At 44.5% G+C, this 21697-nt stretch overlaps 2 protein-coding genes across 2 annotated transcripts in view; both read right to left on the bottom strand.

The window, feature by feature from the left end:
• Window positions 1-21697, bottom strand: part of LOC310759427 (serpin E3-like) — a 65534-nt gene that overhangs the window by 29721 nt on the left and 14116 nt on the right. The window lies entirely within an intron of this gene.
• FAM124A (family with sequence similarity 124 member A) lies at window positions 2864-17201 on the bottom strand. The gene is made up of 4 exons (XM_083606821.1): window positions 17101-17201; window positions 14541-14572; window positions 7012-7742; window positions 2864-4292 (listed from the first exon to the last, which is right to left on the bottom strand). The coding sequence occupies exons 1-4, from the start codon at window positions 17163-17165 to the stop codon at window positions 3507-3509; spliced, it is 1614 nt and encodes a 537-aa protein (XP_083462947.1). The 5' UTR covers window positions 17166-17201; the 3' UTR covers window positions 2864-3506.

Below are 21697 nucleotides of genomic sequence, written 5' to 3'. Positions count from 1 at the left end.
GCATTGCTTTTTTTACAAAGAATATTTCTGCTTCTTCAGTTGGCAGTTTCATTGAAACAATTTCCACAGAAAACCAAAACATGAAATGTTGTCCCACTCCTGCACTTAAAACTCATATTTCATAAAGCTAGTATCATCAGATCCTAGGATGCTTTGAAATCAGTTCCCTGCAAGATTTGAATTTTTTTATATGTTTAGCCTGTTTTTTTTGTCCATGGAGTTTTCTTGGCAGGGATACTGGAGTGGCTTGCTGGTTCCTGCTCCACGCCTGCTTCCTGGGAGAAAAGTGATGACAAACCTAGACAGCATCTTAAAAAGCAGAGACATCACCTTGCTGACAAAGGTCTGCATAGTTAAAGCTATAGTGTAGTGATGTATGGAAGTGAGAGCTGGACCATAAAGAAGGCTGATCGCCAAAGAATTGGTGCTTTTGAATTCTGGTGCTGGAGGAGACTCTTGAGAGTCCCATGGACTGCAAGAAGATCAAACCTCTCCATTCTGAAGGAAATCAGCCCTGAGTGCTCACTGGAAGGACAGATCCTGAAGCTGAGGCTCCAATACTTTGGCCACCTCATGAGAAGAGAAGACTCCCTGGAAAAGACCCTGATGCTGGGAAAGATGGGAGGGCACAGGGAGAAGGGGACGGCAGAGGACAAGATGGTTGGACAGTCTCTTCAAAGCTACCAGCATGAGTCTGACCAAACTGCGGGAGGCAGTGGAAGACAGGAGTGCCTGGCATGCTCTGGTCCAGGGGGTCACGAAGAGTCGGACACGACTAAACGACTAAACAACAACAACAAAAAATATTAATAGATTGATTGAACCTAGTTTTTTTAAAACAACAACAACTCAGCATCTATTTGAGGTGTGTGTGTGTGTGTGTGTAACAGTGGGTGCTTTTAGCCTAATCTAAAGCTACACATTAGACCAAACCAGAAGATGGAACCAGCAGCCCACAGATCAATTTTCTCTCTTTCTTAAAAGAGTGAACAAGAACTTTTCTAAAGGTGCACAAACTTTTTTTTTTTTGCTTTTCCACAGGCAGGTTCTAGAGAACTTCTCCCATAGTATTCACTCGTCACACGCATCAAAAATTTGAAAGCCACAAAGACAGTATGCAAACTACTAACCATACTGCATTTGTATGTAAGTGTACATATACAAAACTATTTTCCATAGTTGGAAGCTGAATGCAGAAAAATAATTTTAATATAGGTATTTGGCATATCATTTTGCAAAGATTCAGGCTAATTCCTCCCTGGTCAGATCAGTCTTCTTCAACCTGGTGCCCTCCAGATGTTTGGGACTGCAACTACCCTCAGCCCCATCCACTGCTGGGTGCACCACATGGGGAGAAGGCTCTGTTAGGTTATCACCTGTCTTATAAACAGGTCCCACTCAATTTCCACCCTAAGGAATGAATTATGAAAATTATGATTTGGCAACGGCACACACCCACCAATCTAAATTGCTTTGTAACTTCTTGCTCGCGACATCCCCGTCCTCCAGACTGTTATGGTTAGCAAACTGTGTAATGATCCCTTTCTACCTTCTCAAAATGTGATCTTGGGCCAAGGGATCAAGATAAGAAATAACAGTGTCAAAGGTTGGATTCAAGACTAAAACCAGCATTTAATTTATTAAAATAGCAAGGAAGTGTTGTTTCCAAGTCTCATTTGAGATATTTGCCAGGAAAGCGACTGCACATACAGTGACGACCGTTACTGAAGAATTTTATTCCAAAACGACGTTCCTCAACAGGAATAACCATAAATGCCTTTCCTGATAGGACTTTTTATAACTCTGTAAGCTTTTGCATTCCCTATTCAATCCAGTAAGATCTTTAACTGACAGTTCAGAGTTATCTACTTTAATCTGTTTAGCTGTGCTTTTCTTAGCTTCACAGCACTCCTGATCACACCAAGCCTCACCGTTAGTGCTGTCCTGCTATGGGATTTAGTTGGAACTGCCAGAGATGCTGCAAGATTATCAGCTAAGATACTGAGAGACGGAATCTCAGGGCTCAAGAGAGTGTCACATAGTTATAAGCAGTTACCTAAGGTATCCAGAATACTGTCTCATTTAAGGCACCTAGTCCCTACAATGTCAAGTTTCTCTATCAGATAGCATAGCTAATATTTTTCACTCCAGCTGGAAAATCAAAACTGGGTTCTAACTGGCTGGCAGGCACTGCAACTAAATGGGAGGGAGCGCATGGGTGCATGGGGATGGGAGAAATTTACAAAACTTCCAACAGTACACGATGGAACAAAAACATAGCGCACTGCACTCACTCCCCAAGTGAGAATATATGTAAAATCGTCATATTATCTTCAGAAAACCTTCAGCTTTAGCACTACCTGCAAATTACAGCGGCCTGAGGGAGACAACAGCTAGCGGAAGAGAGACCTTGTGCTGGCGTCAGCAGTCAAAGGCTTTTTCCACCTGCCATGCTCCATCCTCCAGCCCTAGGAACCTTTCCCAGACCATGACTTCAAGAACAGCAGAAGCAGCTGGAAAGAGAGGACTTCAGGGTTAGATATATATATTTTTAAATTGCATAAGTTGTGTGTCCCTGTTTCTCAATTTGATCCTTTTACATGGTTTTGTATGTTTTGTGGTATTTCATGCATTGTGACTTGCTTTTATTTTTACTGATTATAGTTTAAAGGTAAAGGGACCCCTGACCATTAGGTCCAGTCGCGGACAACTCTGGGGTTGCAGCACTCATCTCGCTTTACTGGCTGAGGGAACTGGTGTTCGCCCACAGACAGCTTCTGGGTCATGTGGCCAGCATGACTAAGCCGCTTCTGGCGAACCAGAGCAGCGCACGGAAACGCCATTTACCTTCTACCGGAGCGGTACCTATTTATCTACTTGCACTTTGACGTGCTTTCGAACTGCTTGGTTGGCAGAAGCTGGGACCGAGCAACGGGAGCTCACCCCGTCGCGGGGATTCGAGCCACCGACCTTCTGATTGGCAAGCCCTAGGCTCTGTGGTTTAACCCACAACGCCACCCGCATCCCAATGTGCCACCCGCATATTATAGTTTAGTCATTCTTTATTGTGATTGTTAAGTGTAAACTGTTTAATTATTATTCGCTGACATTTAATTTTACTGTTTACTATTATATTCTAATGGATTATTGAATATTGCTTTATTTGATGTAAGCTACTCATTTTAAAGTTATGTTTTGATTATTGGATCAGACTGTTATTAGGTGTGTGATCTTTGCTGCCTATTTTGTTGTTTCTTCAGCTTGCAAACCACCTTGTGTATAGTAATATAGAAAGGTGGTGTACCAATTAAAAGTGAAATGAAATTAAACATACACACTTGCCACAAGACCCCAGGGCAGCACACAGGTCTTGGGCGCAGGGTGGAAACAGGCTCATTAACCAAGCACTTAAAGAAAACAGCTTTCTCTTTATCTTTATCTCTCTCTCTCTCTCTCTCTCTCTCTCTCTCTCTCTCTCTCTCACACACACACACACACACACAGGTTCAGATGTAGAATTCTTCTTCGTTCCTTTTTCCACCACCAGTTGTTCTGCTGTCAGCAAAAGGGAAAACGGTTCCTCTTGGCAAACATTTTATCTCAAAGGAACCAGCTGATGGGGAACCTGAATGTGACTCTGAAGAGCTGGAAAACCAATCAAAAGGAAAAGGAAGCGAGCCGGAAGATAATTCAAAGATGTTACACTTGGCTGATGGGGATCTTCCTCGAGAGCCAGGTTCCTTAAATCTCTTGACACTTTGCCCTTGTACAGGATACTTAGTCTTTGCTTCCATGTCACTACTGAACCCATCTGAAACTGAATAAGCCGAGACCACAGATAGATCAGCGAAGGCAAGTTTCATCCCTGTGTCCACATCAGTCTCCTGAACTCCTTCCAAGTCATCAATGTTGACTCTGCTTCTTGTCCTGTGCCCAGAAGAGAAAGTGCTTAAGGAATTTGGCTCGCTAAAATGAAAAGATTTGGGGACCAGGGAAGAGCGCATTGTGGGCAAGCAAGCAAGAGACTTGCTTCGCTGAAATGAACCTGGGTCGGCAGAGACTCCACCAGGTCTTCCGGTGGAAAGTGCTTGGCTGTGATTTCTCAAGTCCTGCTGGGAAACGCCAAGGCACAGGCTGGCATGGTGAAACGCAATGGAATAAACTGGTTTTGAAGGATCACTGGCTTTGTTGAGAGTCCATCTGCTGCTTTGGGGAAGAAAACTTGGAAGGTGTCTTGCAGGAGATGGGGAGCAAAACTTGTTCAGCTTACCGCACTTCCTATACCGGGCCTGCTGTGAAGAAAGGGATGAAAAGGGAGGAGGCCACATTAACAACAAACCTTTATTTCCAGAGCTGAATTATCTACTACATGTTAAATGGCCACTGGTTGCATTAATCAGCAACAGTAATTGGCTGGGGTGCCTGGAACTTAGGGGAGATGTAGTGGAAAACATCAGAAATGTACCAAGTTGATGAAGGCTACTGTTTACCTTGGAGTAAGTCTTGTTGAATTAAATGTTAATTGCTTCTGAGTAGGCATGCATTGGATTGCACTGCAGAATCAGAACTTGTATCCTACAACAGATTAACACTGCTAATATACAAAGCCCAAGCCTTTTCTTCTTTCTTCAATGGTGGCATGGAAATAACTAGCTTATAAATAACAAGCATAGCGGAGAAATCTTATTTCCCGCTTTGGAGAACTACCCTCTCCAGGGATAAAATCCTCCAGCTGGTTTAAGGAAAAGAACCACTACTGCATTGTTGCCTTTTCTTTCTCCTTTATATTTTTGGTTTCTGTAGGGCCATTAGTGCTGACAGAGAACTGCTTGTTTTCTGCAGAATGAGTCAGAAGCAAAGAGCACAAGGAACATGGACTCAACTGGAGTCTGCAGTTCTAATAACAAAAGCTCTATGTACAAACTGATACACTTATATCAGCAAGGCAATAAAGAACTGTTTCTGTCTTAAACAGAGCTGCACAGTTGCCAGACGTCGCACCAGTTTATTCTGATTGCACTGTTGTCTAGATGACGCAAAGCCTAGCAACTATACCATTCTCTAAAAGTAAACATATCCACATCCTTCAAAAATCTTGCACTGATTTCCCAAAGTTTCCCACTAAATGCACGTAAGTCTTAGAATAAAATGATGCTATCCTGCTATGTTTTATACCAGACTCAGCTGCTTCCATAAAGTTCCACAGGTTGCCTGATTAAATGGTAGAAAAGGAATCTGCTGCTGAACGAATTGTTTCCAAAGTTAAGCACCTTATTACAACTTGTATGTAAAGAGTGCCTGAGAAACTGATAGTAAATAATTTTCAACTTTCTGTTTTTAGGAATCATTTCTACAACAGCTTGGTTCACATATCATGGTAAGCCAAACTATGGTTTACCAGGACTATGCAAAAATAGAATCATAGGACTGGAGAGTTGGAAGGGATCCCAAGGATCATCTAGTTCAGCAATGCAGGAATCTTTTGCCCAACATTGGGCCTGAACCCACGACCCAGAAATTCAGAGGTCCATGCTTTACCAACTGCGCTATCTCAAGCACAGCTTGCAGAACTCTGCTTTTGCTCCCATGCTGAGCTAAACCACGGTTTGGCTTAGCATGTTAACTAAACCTGGATTCATGACTACACAATCTCCTGACTAACCACAACCTGCAGCCAAGAACACATCTATTCTATACTCTTCGTCCTTTGTAAGTACTTTGCCAATATCATCCTAAGAGTGTTGCCTGTTGACTAATCAAATCAAATGTAGTTACAATGTTATTGTTCCTGTAACACAGCTGAAAGATCTTTGTATAAAACAACCTTTAGCCCCTTTTACCTCTAATCTCAAGGAAACCATGGCTAAGCATGGACATATGAGCATGTGTGTATTCATGGCAAAAATTGCAGCCATTTCCCTCCTTCCTCAGTCCTGCTGTTCCACGACACAAAGATGAGCCATGGTTTGGTTTAGCGCTACATCTGAACTTGGGTTTGTGGTTTGTCAAGGTTCACACGTAACTCTAAGCCACACCATGGCTTAGCTCCAGGGAGTAATCCAGCAGTACCAGGACTAGGGGATGAGCAAAGTGACTGTGATTTTTGTACTCAGTTCCCACATTCATGGTTTACATGTGAACTAGGCCTTTGGCTTCTTGCCATTTTTGAATTCCTCCATCATGCACAGTAAAAAAATCTGACAGATTGTGGAAAATTATACAGAGCCAGCCCAGGAACAAACTAACATGGAAAAGAATTGACAAGGTTCTTTCTGTTTATACAAGGCTTCTACTTTCTGCAGTCCATATGGTTCAAAGTGAAAGTTTAGAATTGGAAGCAATGGATCTTTCAAACTAGAGAAATAGATGTGAATTGTGCTAAGGGACAATAAACTTTATTCACCCTCTGGTGTGTTGCCACCATCACCCCAGTCCACACCAAAAGACCAGAGGTCTTTGGCAATGGATGGTGATTAGTATGAAACAATTCATACTGGTATTACAAGGAGCTCACTAGACCATAGTAATCACCATATTTTTCGCTCTATAAGATGCACCAGACCACAAGATGCACCTAGTTTTTGGAGGAAAACAAGAAAAAAAATATTCTGAATCTCAGAATCCAGAACAGCAAGAGGGATCGCTGCGCAGTGAAAGCAGCAATCTCTCTTGCTGTTCTGGCTTCTGTGATAGCTGCGCAGCCTGCATTCGCTCCGTAAGATGCACACATATTTCCCCTTACTTTTTAGGAGGGAAAAGGTGAGTCTTATAGAGCAAAAAATACGGTATTTATTATATGGACAATATGCAGGCAGCACATTTCAGTTTGGAAACAAAAGTAGGGACTTTTCTGATGGAACTTAATAGTACGTATTTCCAAGGAAACTTTACACACAATTATGCTGCGTATCCTTCAAACACATTCTGATTCCCACCCCCCACCCCATGCATGGCAACTTAAAATCTGCATTCCCAAATCCCACATGGAGATTTAGGGGTGCTAAGAAATACCTGCAGGAGGATCTTGTTGCCATCAGGATCTTCCGTTTGCCACCTGCCTTCACTGATCCGGCTGCAAGGATTAGGCAAGAGAGACATCAGCTGCTCAATATCTTTGACTCGGAATTCCAGCACCGCTGACTCTGTGGGACTTGGCACATGGCCTCTGGGAAGCCTCTTTAAAGACAACTGAATATCAATATCCACATTGGAATAGACAGGGAACACACAAAAGCCTGCCTTTTTCTGACAAACCCGTCTTCTCAGAATGAGTTCGTAGAGCTTCATAACGCTGGCAAATTTTTCATTCCTGCAGTAGATGGTGAAACGTATTATTTCCTTCCCGTAATGCACTGGCCGTATGGCCCAGAGAGGCGTGCCTGGTGCCAAGGTGAAAAAATCCTGGCTGCCTGGCATGTAAGGGAGGAAGTTGCCATGCACCTGTTCCGTGTGGTGGTAACGCCAGGGTGGCCTTTGAAAGGACTCGTGAAGTTGCAGGATCGGCTCCTCATCATATTCTTCCTTCAGAAAGAGGATTACTGCAAGGGCTGGCTGGGAGACTACGGCCTTGTCGGGCTTCATTGGCTTCCTCCTTTCCGAAACACGGAAGAGTTGGAGATCTGGGTGGATCCATGCCAATAGGCTATCGATGGCTTGCTGGAGGACACCAGAGTCTCCTGGGTCTGCAATTAGGTGCATGCTAAGAAGGAAAGGATCCTGTACATCCTCCACAGAAAGTTCACCTGGATGGAGGAGGGGGAAATCCCAGTCATTTTGGTTTGGTTTGCAACGGTTTACATTCAGTTTTCTATAAAGGTGTGGTTTTCAAGTAACTAAATGAGCAAATGGAAGAACTTCCACTCATGCCATAGGACTCCCCACACAATTTCTTCCCCCTGCACACGCCCCACACTGTCCCCAAATCTGCTCCAAAGGGTTGGGGAACCCCCATAACAGAGTTAGGGTGTATGGAGGGGGAATCCCATTGTGCAAGAAGTCATTTCACTCCTGCATAGCAATAATAATAATAATAATAATAATAATAATAATAATAATAATAATAATAATTTATTTATACCCCGCCCATCTGGCGGGGTTTCCCCACCCACTCTGGTCGGCTTCCAACAAAACACCAAAATACAATAACCTATTAAACATTAAAAGCTTCCCTAAACAGGGTTGCCTTCAGATGTCTTCTAAAAGTTTGGTAGTTATTTTTCTCTTTGACATCTGGTGGGAGGGTGTTCCACAGGGCGGGTGCCACCACTGAGAAGGCCCTCTGCCTGGTTCCCTGTAACTTGGCTTCTCCCAGCGAGGGAACCGCCAGAAGGCCCTCGGCGCTGGACCTCAGCGTCCGGGCAGAACGATGGAGGTGGAGACGCTCCTTTAGGTGTACTGGACTGAGGCCGTTTAGGGCTTTAAAGGTCAGCACCAACACTTTGAATTGTGCTCGGAAACGTACTGGGAGCCAGTGTAGGTCTTTCAAGACCGGTGTTATATGGTCTCGGCAGCCGCTCCCAGTCTTTGAATACAACCCCTTGGAATCTGTATTGGGTCATACTTGCCACAGGTTTGGGTCCCAAACAGAGAATTCAGTCCACGTCTCCATCATAAATCTGCATACGTCAGATAACCCATAACTGCCAATCCTATTCCAAGACATATCTGGACCACTAGGCTCTCAGGGTTGAAGTGTGTCTGGTTCAATGGTGCCCAAGTAAACAATATTCCTGATGGAGTAAACAGCATCCCAGACAGATTTCCCTGTGCCGCTAACTGAAATAGCCTCAGCCACCCACTGAGACACTCAAACCCCAAATTCAGTAACATAATAAAGGACTGGCTGCAGGCAAGGGGAGAACTTCTCTTCATTTTAAACTGATGTGTGTTCTGGCTGCTCAGTTCCATCTCATTAATTCTGAAGCCTACATCAGGAGCTGCTGCCTAGCAGGCTTCAGAATCCGAGGTGAACATCTCTTCAATGCTCAGGAAGACTAAGGAGGAGATAGAGCACAGAATTTCATCAGCTGGATAGATGGAGCAAGAAATAAGTTGGGAAAGGAGGAAAGAAGGCTAGTCCATCCATCTAGGCATTCCAGAGGAGGAACCATTTGCGATATCCTGCCAAAAGACTCAAGAAGGTGATACGATGCCAGAATGCTGACAGGCAAAGAATAGCCAACAAGTTGTCCTCTTTTACGCAAACATGAGCAATGTCACTTCAGATCATTCATCTGCCTGCCACACACAGATGACCAGCGGTTCTGCCTTTGATGCGAAGCAAAAATGTATCACTTCAGTCAGTATAATTAAAATAGCTTGCAGTGATTTTGCAAATCTCTTTCAATGTGAACCGACACTTTTAACCCTCTAGCTAACAGACTGAAGAAGAAAACCTCTACATTTGGCATGGACTTTGAAGTTAAACTGGAAACCAACTTAAACTACAGTATATCTAGGAGCCCAACTCGCTGCATGTAGGTCAGTAGAGAAGCTGCGAGTGAGATGATCCTTTTGTGCTTCACTCCCGGAGGTGTAACCACTTTGACAGATGTCACAACCATTTACAACGTGGCGGCAGGGAATGAGAAGCTTAGAAACTCACAAGACACTGAAAACATCCCTCAAAGTAGAAATGTGCAAATAAATTCAGATGAAGACTAAGGTCACCTCTACACCATACACTTAAGGCACTCTTGTGCCACAGTTACCCATCATGGTTTTCCCCAAAGAATCCTGGGAACTGTAGTTTGTTAAGGGTGCTGAAAGTAAGGCCTGTACAGAGCTGCAACTCCCAGCCAAAGTCCCACCTAGTCCAACGTCGTCTTCTCGCAGTGGAGAAGCAGGAATCTGAGCACAACAGCACTCTCTCTATTCAGTAAGTAGATCCAAACTGTGTTAGAAACTCAGATATAGAATCTAATTGACAAATGGCACCTTAAACCTAGGTTGCGGTCGCCATAATGGTATGCCTAGGTGCTGCTTTAGTTATTTTTTTGCAATGGGTTTTTTTTATTATTATTATTATTATTATTATTATTATTATTATTATTTTCATTTCTATACCACTTTATATTTTAAACGGGGGGAAACTCAAAGCAGTTTACAACACATTGCAATCCAGAATAAAACAAATTCAATCTTCAAGGAAATTATTTCAGATCCTTGGACTCACCTACACTGGCAAAGAAAAAGCGCTTTATACGCATTGTATATGCATTAAAGCACTGTGACACCAGATGGCGCTGTGGAGTTCTGTTTTTGCCAACTTGATTTCTCATACAAAGTTTACGACGCGTTTAACTGAAACGCTTCTTTGGTGTGTCTAGATCCAGCCCTTCTCTAAGTGACATTTTGCTTTCCCCAGTCGTCAGCGTGGCATCCAGAGATCTCCATGCGGTCGCAATTGGACCCACACCACTCGCCAAACACGCCTGGCTAATTCCTAGCAGTGGGTCCAAACAATCACACACTTGAGGCATTATTGCTGCCTACACTTCTTACAAGGTATAGGCAACGGACGATCCAGATTCTTCTGCCTGGTTTTCATTAGCTACAATAAATATTGCTCCAGCTCACAAGCGCTTACTCAAATGAACATAAGGAGAACCTGTGGATCCAGCCAGGGACGTATGAAGTGGGGGGGGGAACGCCCTGGGTGGCACTCGGGTGTGTGTGACAAGATGGCCCCTGCCTCCCCCCAGCTGTAGAGCAGCCAAGGGCGCGCTCATGCAGCATCCATAAGGGCTGCTGCTCTCGTGTGCCGTCCATACGGGTGTCTGTACAGGCTGCCTCTCACACGGCGACCGTACGGGCTGCTGTGCATGCGCAATCTGTATGGGATGCTGCACATGCGCACGCCATATGGGATGCTGCTTGCGTGGTGTCCCACTGCAGGTGTCAGAGAGGGTTCCTCCACCACTAGATCCAGCCAATGAATGGCAATGTAGTCGAGCATCTTGTTTTCAAAGTGCCCAACTAGATGCACAACAGCATTTTCTCTTCCTGCAGTTTCCAGCAACTGTGGAGGCAGAGCAGAGCAGAGCAGAGCGGATGCCTCCAAGCAACCTTCTGCCTTTACAGTGGTACCTCGGGTTAAGTACTTAATTCGTTCCGGAGGTCCGTTCTTAACCTGAAACTGTTCTTAACCTGAAGCACCACTTTAGCTAATGGGGCCTCCCGCTGCGCTGCCGGAGCATGATTTCTGTTCTCATTCTGAAGCAAAGTTCTTAACCTGAAGCACTATTTCTGGGTTAGCGGAGTCTGTAACCTGAAGCGTCTGTAACCTGAAGCGTATGTAACCTGAGGTACCACTGTATTGGCACTATCAACTGAAATTAGTATCAGGAAAAAGAACATTTCAGAGCCTCTAATAACACAAATCCTGAAACCATGGTCACAGTAGCAGCACCCAAGTACAGCTGAAACAAAAGAATGTGCAAACTGGTTTCTGTCATCGCAAAAAGCCTCAGGCACAGCCTGAGTTCGCCAGTCCACTCTCTCATTATCTGGGAAGGTTATAAAGTACTTTACAGCAACAATGACAAGTAGGTGTGTTGATTTATTTGCTGCCGTGTCGTTTCCACACTAGTTGTTTTCTCTGGAATTGAGATAAATATTTCACTTCATTATTACATAACAGGGTGGGAAACCTTGGCACCGTTCCCTTTGGGGCAACCTTTCCAGAAACACAATTTTAATTTTGCTTCCAGTTGACTGCAGAAGAGCAGAGCCTCCACTGTGCTAATGGGCTCTGGTATGGAAAGGAACCAAAACTTTCCCATAATGCGTACTCATTTTGAGCCTAATATGTCCAGAGGTGGGTGAGCTAGTCTTCTGTCTCGCTGCTGTGTGTGTGTGTCAGCTCCTCTAAAAACTAGGGTGACGCCCAATGATTAAGACGCAGGAGAAGACACTACCGTGTAGGCAGTAATGGTCAAACTATTCTCAGCAGCCTCAAGTGCAGAAATAACACAATCCCTAATAACTGAGCCACAGCATCCCTCAAGGTCAGTGGGCAAAATCAAAGCAGGGCAATTTAACTGCTCTATCACACAAAGAGAGCTTATGCAATATGGACCTGTAATCTCAAGCAGCAATTATCTGACAGGACAATGGAGTCTTCTCAACATCCTAGCCCTGAAAATATGCATTTCTAGGACAGTCAAAAGACAGGAAACAAAGTTTGCTCTGTCGGTTGTGTCAGACTAATCACTTTTCACCGTTCCAGAGCCTTCCTGATGGAACCTCGGGTTCAGCCTTGGATGAATTCACCCAATTCATTCTGCTGTCGGCTGTAAGAGTGTTGGACTACACTTCCCATCATCCCTGACCATTGGCCATGCTGGCTAGGGCTGATGGGAGCTGGAGTGCCATAGATTTCCCACTAGAAAGTCCTCTAGTGGCCTTTTCACCAGCCACAACAGAGTCTCCAACAATAGGGGCCCACACTCCACACTGGATAGGTTACCAGGGGGCAGCCAGATATTGTTGTACTCTAACTCCCATCAGTCACAGCCGGCATGGCCAATCTTCAGGATGATGGGAGTTGTGGTCCAATGACATTTGGGGAGCACCCTTTTGGCTACCCCCAAGTTAGGCACTGGAATTTTCTTTCCAAAGCACAATACCCACCTACTGAGTAGCTTCTGAGATTGAGCTGGGATGGAGAAGAAGAGTCATACATGCCTCTGTGCCACCATGGCTGCAACACATGTACCACACAGTTTGGGTCCCTTCCCAGTCTGTGTTTGACTGTCGTCATTAAGTGCCACACACATCTCAGTGAAAGGTCCACCAGCAACGGAAGTCCTGGCTTGCCCAAACTGGCCTGAAATTCTTGACTATGCAGAGGCACACACTTACTAGCCTATACATAAACAAAAAAATATTTTTTTCCTTCCAGTAGCACCTTAAAGACCAACTAAGTTAGTTCTTGGTATGAGCTTTCGTGTGCATGCACACTTCTTCAGATACACTGAAACAGAAGTTGCCAGACCCTTCTATATAGTGAGAAGGTGGGGAGGGGTATTACTCAGAAGGGTGGTGGGAATGGGTGGTTGGCAGATAGCTGTGATGAGCCTGTTAACGACTCTTAACGACTGCAATAGGTATTACCTATTACAGGAAATACCTATTACGGGAAATTCCTGTAATACCTATTGCAGTCGTTAAGAGTCGTTAACAGGCTCATCACAGCTATCTGCCAACCACCCATTCCCACCACCCTTCTGAGTAATACCCCTCCCCACCTTCTCACTATATAGAAGGATCTGGCAACTTCTGTTTCAGTGTATCTGAAGAAGTGTGCATGCACACGAAAGCTCATACCAAGAACTAACTTAGTTGGTCTTTAAGGTGCTACTGGAAGGAAAAAAATATTTTTTTGTTTTGACTATGGCAGACCAACACGGCTACCTATCTGTAACTAGCCTATACATGTTTACTTGAAGTAAGTACATGAAGTGAGCCCCTGTTACTTCAATACTCCCAGGTAAGGATTGCAGCCTAAAGCCCCTTCCTATTAGCAAATGTTCCTCCCTTTTCAGACAATCTTTCTTCCTCCATACTAGTTCAGTAAAGGCTCCCCACCCACATACAGTGGTATCTCAGGTTAAGAACTTAGTTCGTTCTGGAGGTCCGTTCTTAACCTGAAACTGTTCTTAACCTGAAGCACCACTTTAGCTAATGGGGCCTCCCGCTGCTGTTGCGCCGCCAGAGCACGATTTCTGTTCCCATCCTGAAGCAAAGTTCTTAACCTGAGGGACTATTTCTGGGTTAGTGGAGACTGTAACCTGAACATAGCTGTCAACTTTCGGATTTGAAAATAAGGGATCAGCAGCCTCACCTGTCCCGGGGACAGTCTACGGGATATCTCACAGTCTGGGATAGCAGCGGGAAATGGCGCTGAAATAAGGGAATTTCCCGCAAAAAAGGGAAGGTTAACAGCTATGAACCTGAAGCGTCTGTAACCCGAGGTACCACTGTACTCTCCCCCTGCCTTGAAAATGTGCATCCCAAACAGGGCCGGGCCAAGACATTTTGGCACCAGCAGCAGTGGGTAATGTATTTCTTGGAGACTGCACCTGCCGCAGCCTGAGGGTGGACTGGCCCTGTCCCCAAAGCTTCCCACAGGTAGCTACGGCTTCATTAAGTGGACACTAACAGAAGAACAGGGATGCGGGTGGTGCTGTGGGTTAAACCACAGAGCCTAGGACTTGCCGATCAGAACATCGGCGGTTCGAATCCCCGCACCGAGGTGAGCTCTCGTTGCTCAGTCCCTGCTCCTGCCAACCTAGCAGTTCGAAAGCACATCAAAGTGCAAGTAGATAAATAGGTACTGCTCCAGTGGGAAGGTAAACGGCGTTTCCGTGCGCTGCTCTGGTTTGCCAGAACCACATTGACCACATGACCCGGAAGCTGTACGCCGGCTCCCTCGGCCAATAAAGCGAGATGAGCACCGCAACCCCAGAGTCAGTCACGACTGGACCTAATGGTCAGGGGTCCCTTTACCTTTAACAGAAGAACAAAATTATACTCACTGCTCGAAGATGACACACAGCTATATTCTGACCTGCAGTAAAAAAAAATTAAAATGTTAAGTACAGTAGGGCTGGCGAACAATGGGGACTTAGGTTATGTCATTATGGTTAGAGTGTCAAGCTAGCCCCTGGGAGACCCGGGTTCAAATCTCCACTCAGCTATGAAGGTGTCTTTGGACCAGTCACCATCTCTCAGTCTGCTGAATCTCACAGTCCTCAGGAGGTTAGGGAGAGAACCATGTATGATTCCACGAGTTCCTTGGAGAAAGGAAGGCTATAAATGCAGTTTTAAAATAGCAGAAAACAGCAGATAGTACAGTATGGTCCATGCGGAAGCAAGGTCTTTAACTTCCTTGAAATAAGTTGGTTGGGGGCACTATTTTAGACTGCATGTATGAGTGGATTTCCAATTACAAGCTCCTACTCTAATAGTGTAAATCACAATTTTTTGCATGGATGAAGCCTTACAGCTCCCCCCTCCTGCCCCCCCGAAAGATACCTCTAGCTGCAAAAATATGTTTTGACTATTACATGCTGCATGAACAGTCTGCTTCTTTGGTTCATAAGATGATCTTGGTTGAAAATGAAAATTGTGGGACAGGTTACACGTACAGGTGAAACTTGGAAAATTAGAATATCGTGGAAAAGTTCATTTATTTCAGTAATACAACTTAAAAGGTGAAACTAATATATGAGATAGACTCATGACATGCAAAGCGAGACATGTCAAGCCTTTTATTTGTTATAATTGTGATGATCATGGCGGTTCAATGCCCATGGGATTACTGTGCTTGATTGGCCAGCAAACTCGCCTGACCTGAAGCCCATAGAGAATCTATGGGGCATTGCCAAGAGAAAGATGAGAGACACGAGACTAAGCAATGCAGAAGAGCTGAAGGCTGATATTGAAGCTTCCTGGTCTTCCATAACACCTCAGCAGTGCCACAGGCTGATAGCATCCACGCCACGCTACACTGAGACAGTAATTGATGCAAAAGGGGGCCAAACCAAGTACTGAGTACATATGCATGCTTCTACTTCTCAAAGGCCCAATATTGCTCTATTTGCAGTCTTTGTTTTGCTGATTTCATTTAATATTCTAATTTTCTGAGATTGTTAATTTGGGGCTTTCATCAGCTGTACACAATTATAACACATAAAGGCTTGACATATCTCGCTTTGCATGCCATGATTCTATCTCATATATTAGTTTCACCTTTTAAGTTGAATTACTGAAATAAATGAACTTTTCCGTGATATTCTAATTTTCCGAGTTTCACCTGTAGCACAGAACTATTCTCCTGCTTGTCCATACACAAAACATTAGAACGTGCTGCATGCCCCAGACCATATGCAGACAGATCCCTTACACACATCCCTTACATACGTGCCCAAGCACACACACTGATGGGAGTATGTAGACAGGGATGTGTGCACATACACAATGATCACTGAACACACTGTAATGTGGTCGTAATGAACAAATGCACCCAAGATAAAATATGAAACGGCCCTAAAATTGGAAGACACTTGAATTCCATTGCATTTCTGTATTGCAGGGTGCATGTACCTTAAATATGCCCATTCTGATTGCCAAACTACAATTTATGCTGCTGCCTGGATCCTGCTCCCAAGTTCCTACTCACCAAATCTTTTTATGCCCCATATGGGCAGTTTATTAACAACAAGGTACTTGTAATGATATAAGATCTTTCTCTCCTCGGCCCTTTTAGAACATTATATATACCCACATATAAAAGCTACCCAAATTTTTGGTTATTTTTTCAATATCACTACTGCCACTGAAACTGTTCTGCAAGGAAAATGGTTGTGCACTGATTATAACAAAGCATGCAGAGAGGCGTTGTGTTTGAGGTAAAATCCTCACCTCTATTTGAACACGTTCACCTTTTTTTTTAGGATCAAACATTTGTCCAAGTTTCCCTGAAGAAGAGCTTAGCTGGAAAGGCAGGCCACATTAAACTTTCGACGTTCGATTAATTTACTTTCTTTTCCTAAAATTTCCTACACTCCACCCCCCCCCCCGACGCAAGAATGCACAAATCCCTCAATCACAGCTCACAAGCCCCATTACTTTGGGGATCAAACCAGAAGCTTAAGATTTGTGCGAGTCGAATGGCTCCGTCGGTAGAGCCTGAGCCTCTTCATCTCAGAGTCCTGAGTTCAAGTTGGGCAAGGGGGGTGGACTAGATTGACCCTCAATGGTCCCATTACAATTACATGATTCTATGATCTGGGGTTTGGGAGAAGCTTGGACTACATGACCCTGGGGGTCCCTTCCCACTCCCTTATTTGAGGTTTGGGGAGGGATGGGACGAGACGAGGCGCCAAAACGCACCAGGAGCGAATCCGGAGTTCGGCTGATCACCTATGGGGTTTCCCTATATTTAAGGGCTTGTTGCGCTTTGGTTTCGATGCTGCTTCTTCAACTGCCCGTCCAGGGGGACCCCTATCCCCGTCTGAAGCGGATGGGCATCCTTGTCGATGGAAAGGGACCGGGCACCAGGAGCCCCCGGTGCCAGAGAGGGGACTCACTCACCCGGCCGTCTCGGCTCCGGAGTCGGCGGCCTCGTCCTGCCAGCGGCCGCCCCCTTTCCGGCGCATGGCGCGGCGGCTGCTCCGGCTGCTGCTGCTGCTCCTTCTCCTTGCCGGGCTGGGAGGCGGCGAGGGCGGATGCCGGAGGAGGGCGAGGGACGGGTCGGTGGGCGGGTCTCCCGCGCTGCCCCCTGGCCGGAAGGTCCGTCCTCCCGACGGGGATTTGCCCGGCCAGGCTGCAGGCGCGCGGCGCTCCTCTCCGCGGCGCTTCTGCGGCGGAGGATCCGCGCGGCGCGCCATAGAATGCGTCCCGGGACCCGTCGGTGGTGCCAAGTGCGCGCGGGGATGCGTAAAGAAAGGAGGATGCCGCGTTTGAGCCCGGCAGAGATTTAAAAGCATCACCAACAACAATCATCACTTTATTATGTATATTATGTATTTCCCCTGTTAAGGTGCTACACTCAATATGCCAGCAAGTTTGGAAAACTCAGCAGTGGCCAGAGGACTGGAGAAGATCAGTCTACATGCCAATCGCAAAGGGCAGTGCCAAAGAATGCTTCAGCTACCGCACAATTGCACTCATTTCACGCGCTAGCAAGGTTATGCTTAAAATTCTACAAGGCAGGCTCAAGCAGTATGTGGACTGAGAACTCCCAGAAGTGCAAGCTGGATTTAGAAGAGGCAGAGGAACCAGAGACCAAATTGCAAACATGTGCTGGATTATGGAGAAAGCTAGGGCGTTCCAGAAAGACATCTACTTCTGCTGCATTGACTATGCAAAAGCCTTTGACTCTGTCGACCACAGCAAACTATGGCAAGTTCTTAAAGAAATGGGAGTGTCTGATCACCTCATCTGTCTCCTGAGAAATCTCTATGTGGTACAAGAAGCTACAGTTAGAACTGGATATGGAACAACTGATTGGTTCAAAATTGGGAAAGGAGTACGGCAAGGCTGTATATTGTCTCCCTGTTTATTTAACTTATATGCAGAATTCATCATGCGAAAGGCTGGGCTGGATGAATCCCTAGCCAGAATTAAGATTGCTGGAAGAAATATCAACAACCTCAGATATGCAGATGACACAACATTGATGGCAGAAAGTGAGGAGGAATTAAAGAACCTTTTATTGAGGGTGAAAGAGGAGAGCGCAAAATATGGTTTGAAGCTCAACATCAAAAAAACAAAGATCATGGCCACTGGTCCCATCACCTCCTGGCAAATAGAAGGGGAAGAAATGGAGGCAATGAGAGATTTTACTTTGTTGGGCTCCATGATCACTGCAGGTGGTGACAGCAGTCACGAAATTAAGAGACGCCTGCTCCTTGGGAGAAAAGCAATGACAAACCTAGACAGCATCTTAAAAAGCAGAGACATCACCTTGCCAACAAAGGTCTGTATAGTTAAAGCTATGGTTTTCCCAGTAGTGATGTATGGAAGTGAGAGCTGGACCATAAAGAAGGCTGATCGCCAAAGAATTGATGCTTTTGAATTCTGGTGCTGGAGGAGACTCTTGAGAGTCCCATGGATTGCAAGAAGATCAAACCTATCCATTCTGAAGGAAATCAGCCCTGAATGCTCACTGGAAGGACAGATCGTGAAGCTGAGGCTCCAATACTTTGGTCACCTCATGAGAAGAGAAGACTGCCTGGAAAAGACCCTGATGTTGGGCAAGATGGAGGGCACAAGGAGAAGGGGATGACAGAGGACGAAATGGTTGGACAGTGTTCTTGAAGCTACCAGCATGAGTTTGACCAAACTGCGGGAGGCAGTGGAAGACAGGAGTGCCAGGAGTGCTCTGGTCCAGGGGGTCACGAAGAGTCGGACACCACTAAACAACTAAACAACAACATGAAGCAAATTATGTCACTAGACTGATCCTATGATGATGATGTCAAACGGTCTGAGTTTTAGGAAAGGAGTATATCAATAAGTATCCAGTATATCAATAAGTATTTACATTCTCCTTCTTTTAAAATGCATGCTTTTCCAAAGTTACTAAAGGCTTTTGAGTTTTCAAAAAACAACACACCAGTCAGTCTGATAGGTTTGTTTTTATGCAGTGCTTTTTTATGTATAGGGGTACTCTCATTTTGACTCAAGGAAACCACCATTTTATAGTTCAAATCGGGAAAAATAAATACAAATTCACAAAATGCTTAGCGGTACGTGTTCCCCCCAGAAAAAAAGCTTTGGGTTTATGGCACGCGCGGGAATGCGTAAAGAAAGGAGGATGCCACGTTTGAGACCGGCAGAGATTTAAAATCATAAAGAACAAAAATCATCGCTATATTATGTATTTCCCTAGCCACTCTGGGCAGGTTCCAGCACATATAAAAACATCAAGCATTAAAAACACATGTCTTCCAATTCTATCAGTGCTTTGTACATGTGTTGAATGATCAAAGCTAAGTTGAAACCTAAAGTTGTATTTTATATATATATATCTCACACCATTTTTTGAGTTATTAGGGTTTGAAATTTCAAATTTTTTGAATAATTTTTCTGGATAATTTTAGCTTACACAAAAAACTTAAAAGCTCAGCCCAGAATTGAGATATTTCAAAACTAAAAATACCAATCTTTTCAGAACTTAATGGGCTTTAATATGATCTGTCACATGATTACTTTAAATTTTAAAGTTACAAATTTTAATTTTTTTCAAGTGATTAAAAATTAATATGGTTTCAAAATTCCAAAAAAATGTATTGATTATTTAATATTTCTAAGAGCTACCTGCAAAATGTCATATTGGGATCTCAGTAGGATCACATTTTTTTAAAAAAATATTTTGTACATCCATGCCAGCCTTTTTGGGTTCTATTTAGGATAAACAAGTCTTCTTGGAGTAAAATAGAACAGAATAAACATGACTTCAAACTATAATATCAGTTGCTTCAGGCTTTTCTTTAGAAAGTTATTCAATTAAAAGGTATCTGAGAAGCTAGTCAGGGTCTTATTTTAAAAATGTTTTACAAAGCAGAGTAATAGCTTGCTGTTGCAGAATAGAATTAACACTTTGAAAGAATTCTTGTTAGTTCATGAAAATTACAACATAATACATGTCAAACAAATTTATGACACAGCTTGAACTCTTTAACTGGTGCCGATATAACATCCCTTCAATCTAGTTCTTATTTTCAACAAATGAGGAGTATGGAAAAGAATAAAATTTCCTAAAATGACGCTTTGAAAAAGTGAAAGTGATCAAGGGAACAAAGGATTCCATTGCTGCTACATCCTGTCCAACAGAAATTGTGACCAAGGTGTACTCCTTTAGCAATGAGAGTGAGAAGTTCAATGTTGAAGGAGGCACAAAATCTCTGTTCATGTTCATCTCAAGCCTTGATGCCTGAAAGAAATGCATTTTATTTATGTTTTTATCGCTGCTGTGGCCAATTTAGTTCAAAGGTGATTAGAAGTAATGTGAGCTCATCTTGTCATTTAAACACGGACCGGAATGATACAGCTTTGCCATTGCTGTATTGAAACCGTTGTACCTTTACTTCTTAAAACAGATCATGCTCTCTTTTGCTCTCGCTATTTTGTTTCCTATAGATAATCCTCTCTGCAGTTCGCAAAACTGTAAGAGGGTGACAACTCACGGGAGCCTATTAAGCACACGTATTTGCCATAACCATGTTAGATTTAAGCAGCCATATGCAAGAACTAAGTAGAAGAGCTGCCTTTTCAAAGCAGGTAATCTTATATGCTATGAAATATTTAGCTAGTCCATTTGATCGGTTCCTCCCCGCATCTTTGGAAAGATTTTAGTTATGGTTTGATACCTCTATGCCCATCTTGTGCTTTTAAATTAGGAGCACTGTCTTACCTCTTGAAACTATATGCACTGCTGTGTACATTTACATGCAATTCTGCAATAAAGTCTTCGGTATTCCAGGCATATCCAGACCCTTTTGACACAACTGAGAACATGATAGCTAGTTTTACTATGGTTTACCTCCATCAATGCATTTTCATATACTGCATGGTCAGTGGTAAGGGATATGGGGAACTGTGATGCTCCAAGTTAACCATCCCTGCCCTAGAGCAGTTTGTGAATAGTTGTCCTGGGCCCGGAAGTAACCAGAGCAACGCAGTCCAGGTCTGGTCCCAAATCCAAGGGTTCCACAAGGAGTCAGTCCAACAGGGCCAAGGCAGGACACGAGGCAGGAAACCAGGCAAGGTCAGGCACAGGATCACAGGCAGGTTCTGGCAAACAGCAACGTTGCTCCCACAACCTGGGGTGGGGTCCAGCAGCCTTTTATATCTGTCGGGGTAACGGCCGGTCCTGATCCCCCGGTGACTCACCTCCCTGTCTCGCCCGAAGGCGAGCACTCCTCCTGCGAGTACTCAGGTCTCTCCTTCTCTCAGACCTCAGTCTCTGCAGCTTGGGAGATGTTGGTGGGTTACTAGACCCAGGGGCCGCCTCAGCCTCTCCTGACCCAACCGGTAGTGGAGCAGCTGTAAGTGATTGCCCATGTTACAGATAAATCTAGGTATGAGGCTGCTCTGTCACCCAGCTCGTCGGGCAGAGCCCGCGGGTCCCTGCGGAATAAAGGAAGGATTCCAGCCAACTGGAGCAAATAGCTGTAGACCAAAG

The sequence above is a fragment of the Podarcis filfolensis genome (genome assembly GCF_964270895.1).
Source record: "Podarcis filfolensis genome assembly, chromosome: 3".
Taxonomy (NCBI): Eukaryota; Metazoa; Chordata; class Lepidosauria; order Squamata; family Lacertidae; genus Podarcis; species Podarcis filfolensis.
The sequence above is the reverse complement of the archived record's forward strand: the minus strand, read 5'-3'. Positions and strand labels throughout refer to the sequence as shown.